The 5,326-nt window shown below is 25.3% G+C and overlaps 1 protein-coding gene across 1 annotated transcript in view; it reads left to right on the forward strand. All coding sequences in view use genetic code 6, as the record gives it.

Moving 5' to 3' along the window:
* TTHERM_00937730 (REJ domain protein) overlaps window positions 1-4,692 on the forward strand; it is a gene marked incomplete at both ends in the record, with an annotated part of 8,480 nt that extends 3,788 nt beyond the window's left edge. Inside the window, 10 exons of the mRNA XM_001020444.3 lie at window positions 1-358; window positions 484-850; window positions 910-1,046; window positions 1,217-1,408; window positions 1,773-1,784; window positions 1,942-1,980; window positions 2,034-3,941; window positions 4,017-4,391; window positions 4,488-4,590; window positions 4,673-4,692. The exon at window positions 1-358 is cut by the window's left edge and continues 758 nt beyond it. Coding sequence (XP_001020444.3) covers window positions 1-358; window positions 484-850; window positions 910-1,046; window positions 1,217-1,408; window positions 1,773-1,784; window positions 1,942-1,980; window positions 2,034-3,941; window positions 4,017-4,391; window positions 4,488-4,590; window positions 4,673-4,692 — 3,511 coding nt within the window. The remainder of the gene's footprint in view (window positions 359-483; window positions 851-909; window positions 1,047-1,216; window positions 1,409-1,772; window positions 1,785-1,941; window positions 1,981-2,033; window positions 3,942-4,016; window positions 4,392-4,487; window positions 4,591-4,672) is intronic.
* Between the last annotated feature and the right edge of the window lie 634 nt (window positions 4,693-5,326).

The raw sequence follows: 5,326 nt of genomic DNA on the forward strand, positions 1-5,326 counted from the left end.
ATAAGATTAATCTTCTAAATAATCTTGCTTACCCTGCATTTCTAATTGCAATTAATGCGCTGATGGGAATACTTGTATAACTTGTGCTAATGGTTTTACCTACGCTTTCGTTAACGGCTAAAATATGTGTTATCCATCGTGCAGCTAATCTAACCAGTATATTGATACAAAAGGTTAATGCTAAAATTGTATGTAATATTGCAGCAAATGCTCCTAAGCAAATAAATGTGATACTTGTTTATCAGGATTCACTTTGAGTGCTACATTGATTGTTAATGTTAAGGTTTTATCAACAATAATCAATGTACTCCTTGTACTCCTCCTTGCTAAACTTGTGGTGGTAGCTCAATTAAAAGTTGTAAATCTTGTATAAATAATTACTACCCAGTTATAGATTATTAAAATTAGTCATAATTTTATTGTCTTTAAATATGCCCAAATAATTATTAGCTAATAAATAATACTTGTAAAAAATGTATTTAGACTATTTACAACAGCTGTTTTAATTGCCCTAGTACTTGTAGATCTTGTTCTCCATCTTAGATTAACAAGTGTTAAGATTGTTATCCTGGAATGCAGCTTAATAGTAATGGTTTATGCGAGCCGTAACCTTAATCTGGACTATAAATAGATAGTAGAAATCTCAACTTTTATTACTATAGCTATAATAATATAGCAGTTGTTTAGGCTACTTTTTCAAGCTCAAATCCAAGATTAACTCTAGAATTCGGTATTAATTTAGTTCCTATAGCTGGACTTAATTGTAATTAAATATTTGATTCTGTTACTCTAAATCTGCTAGGCTCTAGTACATGCTCTATCAGCTCTTCATAAATTATTGTGACATTAAGTATATTTAATTAAACAAACCATTCAATATTAATGTAAGTAACAAATTCTTAAAAATAGGTTAGGATGCTAATTTGATGGTTAACTAAGTTATAAGTATAACTACCGTTGCTTAGGTACTTTAATTCTAAGGAGTCAATTAAAAAATTGATACGATTTATTTGATTTCTTATGTTTAAGAACCAGTTACTCCTTAAGTGAATGTTCTATATAATTAAATTGTAAATTCTTGTGAAGACATAAGTTTCTAAATTTAAAAACCACAAAATGATGCAGGAAGAGGTTTCTTAAGATTATAATGGATATTATCTAATTCATAAGCTTTTAATTAAGAAACTTTGTAGAATTTAAATGGTATTATAAATAGCGCAAATACACTTCAAAGTTTAACTTTGTTAATCCCAAAATACACTCTTCCCATAAATACAAGCATAACAATTTAGCTGACCTACACTCTGAAAGTCTATTAAAGCAACAATTTATCTTTTACGACCAACAACTAATTAAAAAAACAAATTATTATTAGTCAGGTTTAAAACAAATATCTTCCAATATTTAGGTAAATTAAAGCTAATTTTAAATATTTTAACAATAAAATCATTTTTTTATTTAAAATAAAAATTTGAATAAAATTGATAAATTAATTTAATTCTAATTTATTTAATTACTTCAAATAACTCATTTTTTAAAAATTATTTTTGAGAGAATTAATATTTATGATTTTTTTAAAAAATATTGAATATAATTTTGCTTTAAATTACATAAAAATATTTTTTTTTTTCTTTACTTTCTACACCACCCTCCTTAACTTGAATTTTAATATTTAAAAAAATAAAAATAAATAAAAAGTTGAAAAATAAATAATATGAGTTAACTTTTTGTTAAATTAATTTTTTATCTTATTTATTTTATTAAATTAATAGGTATATGGACTTGTAAATCACATATTTCTTTACTAGCTAATAATGTGATTAGTAAGGAATTAAACTTTTTTAAGATTTATATGATATCTAAATCACTTCGTCAGCTCTGCCTTCTATTAACAAAAGTTTAACTTAATTCGATGATCAATAAATATAATTATATATACAGCCTTATCTTATACCTATTGGTACAAATTTAGATATTAAGGTAGAATTTAGTTTTATTATATTATTAATAATCAACTATTTAATATTTTTTAGGTTACTGTGTAAACTAGTAGCGATGCATCTATTAGCAATACAAATACTTTATCTATTCCTTATGCGCTATCAAAACTTTAGATTCTGATTTAAAATGGAGCTAATATGCTTGTTGATTATAAAAACAATGTTACTCTTATTGGGTTCGCACGAGACTACGAAATTCAAGATCCTAACTCTCCACAAGGAATACAACTAAGTTGGCAATGCAAATCGTTGTAAGCATAAAATGGGGATGACTAATGTTACACTTATAAAAAGATAGTTTATGTGCCATAAAATACTTAGAATATTACAATCGATGGTGGTACTTTCAACCCTTATTAAACCCTCAGTTTCACTATTTAAGGATCGAAAGACTCTAGAACTTCTTAGAAAAGCTCGTTACTTATTTTCACAGAGATAGATCTTCCTCCTCTCTTAGTTGTATTTGATGACCCAAAATAAATAGAACAAATTAACATAAACGAAGATATTTCTGCAACTCTTATATATGGCTCAAATGTACCTTCGGACATTCTTACTTATGCTGGAGCAGTTCTATACAATAACTATGTTGTAGGAGTAATTAAATTTGATTACTATAAAGTTAAATTTAGAATTTGGGATTATTTTTCGAACATAAAAACAGATAATCTAATTGTTCAAGTAAGATTTACTGTATATAATCCTGAGAATATAATGCCTAGTTTAAGTGTTACAAACTTTAATATAAACTTGCCTCCTTAAAAATGCGTTCTTTCTGTTACTCCTTTAAGTGGTCAGGCTTTAACGACCTAATTTACCATTCAATTTAATGGTTGCACAGCCATTAATAATCTTTTAACTTACTAATTCTTCTATTATAACCAGACCTCTGATTTATAATAAGAAATCTAAATCCCTTAAAATATCCTAAGAAGATAATTAAAAGATCAGAATTCAGAATCCAAAATTATTACCAATCTCCCATCTGGTAATATAGTAATTATGGGTCAAGCTATGGATTCTTACTTAGCTGTCTTTAATACTACCATATAAGTGAACGTTTCTCCATTTTAGGAAAGTGAGTAGAAATTATTGAGTTTATTAGATTCAGCGCTTTAATAGAAAAGTACAAAAGTAAATTAAATAATTATCAATTTATGCGTTTTTGGTGAAGAAATAGCAAAGGACACTCCTCTTTTCAATCTAGACTCAGTTAACATAAAAAAATCGCTATTAGTTTAGGCAATTATAAACTAATCAAATATGCTTTCAAGTAATTCTTTTCTGTCTACTTACGCAAATAAAATTGTAGCAGCTCTTCAAGGTTCCATAACTACTTAGCATTAAACATAAAGCTAGAGCGTCCTTAATTAAATTAGCACAATTTTGCAAAACTCACAGCAAAAAATTGTAAATTAAGATAAAAATAATAAATTATTTAATAATAACGACATAATTCTTTAGAATTTGGTTGATTGTTTTAAAATATTGAACTCAACTACCCAAAGCACATCGTAAATACTTTAGTAGCTTAGTAAGAATAATGGTAAAAGACTTTTAAGAAGCTAAGAAGGTTATTCAAATACTATAGACGCTTTAAGAGCCCTTTCTTCTCCTTCATCACAAATTTTGTTGCAACAACAAATGGATTTATCAGACTAAATAGGAAATCTATTAAGCAACATTACCCTTCCCAACTAAGGAGACCTTTAATTACAAGGAAATTTAATCTCTATAAGCACAGAGTAAATAACATCTAAGAATCTTTAGAAATACATGTTCATTTAAACTTAGAATTAATAATAAAATGATTCAAATATTTATAATGTTGTCATGACAAGCTATTCTTCGAATCCATATATTTAAACTGATGGCTTTTAGTAATATATAACTTAAATTTAAAATACGACTCCTGGTATATAAATTTCTATAAATCCTATGGTAAAACCGTTTATCTAAAATTTAAATAATGTTTCTAGTTAAGAGCTTAATAATTCTTTTACTCTTTAATTTTAGAATATAAAACCATCAAAATATAATTTAACTTGCTTATAGCAATAATCTTAATCAAGCTGGAGTCATTAAGACTGTAATATGATTAAATCTACCCAAACTGGCTCATATACCTGCGTTTGTTAAAATCAAAAACCCACAACTATTATAGAAGATTTATAAGATCTTCTTGATAATAAAAATTTAAAAACTGCATTTGGCTAATAAGGAATATAAAATATTTCTAATTTTACAACATTCTACGAATATGCTGTATTTTGGATTCTTTGTTCAGTTACATTAATCTAAATAGGGCTCTGTATTTATGGTAATACACTAGATTCTAAGAATAAAATTGTATTTTTAGGATCTACATCAAAAATCAATCCAACATCTTTAGTAAAAATTGATAATTTTGAATAAAAAATTACAGATGAGTAATATCAAAGACAGCTACATTAATTAAAATAAGAATCCGATAAATTATAATAAAAGGAATCGACTGTTTTTATAAGTAATTTGCCATAAAAATAATAATCTCAAAGAGGAACGCAATCAAATATAAACATAAAAAGACTTGATTATGATTAACAAGAAAGTAAATTATTTGTTTAATAATAAGAAAAAGAAATAAAATATGAAAAAGTTTAGAATATTTAATCTTTATCTAATAACCATAGCATTTAAAGTATATATCTGAATTTAAAAGATAACAAATAGGAGTAAAAATTTGATTAATAGAACAACATTATTGAATAAGAGGATGTTAAAAAAACAAATAATATTGAAGATTAAAGTAAAGAATAATAAAATGATATAGTTAATACATTAAAAGGATAAAAAAATACTGAAAAATTAATGCAGACCTCATTGTTGAAAAAGCTATTAATTTTTCACAATTTTAGCAGTATTTTCTTTGTTTACAGTAATTAAGAATCTAGAGTACTAAGGTTTACCATTTTTTACATAAGAGTAATTCACTCATTAAGTATATCAACGATATTTGATTAACAGTACAACGATGAGTAGATTTTTATAGTTTCATTTATTAACTCTGTTATTCTGATAGCAAGTGTTACATTAATTAGATTTTTGTATAAATCTAGAAAAATATTTAAAATGATTGCTATTTTACTAATGATGGGTTTGCTTATCTTATATTATTACATCATTTTATCAATTGTTAGTGGTCAATCAAATGATTTCTCAAGTAAAAGGATATCATACTTTTTTATAATGTTTGGAGTAGATTTTTTCATCTTATCAACATTAATCTCAATATTTAACATATTTGCCTTTGTTAAAATAGTTTAGGAAACAATCAAAAACTAATT

This window comes from Tetrahymena thermophila (assembly GCF_000189635.1).
Source record: "Tetrahymena thermophila SB210 genomic scaffold scf_8254570, whole genome shotgun sequence".
In the NCBI taxonomy this organism is placed as follows: Eukaryota; Ciliophora; class Oligohymenophorea; order Hymenostomatida; family Tetrahymenidae; genus Tetrahymena; species Tetrahymena thermophila.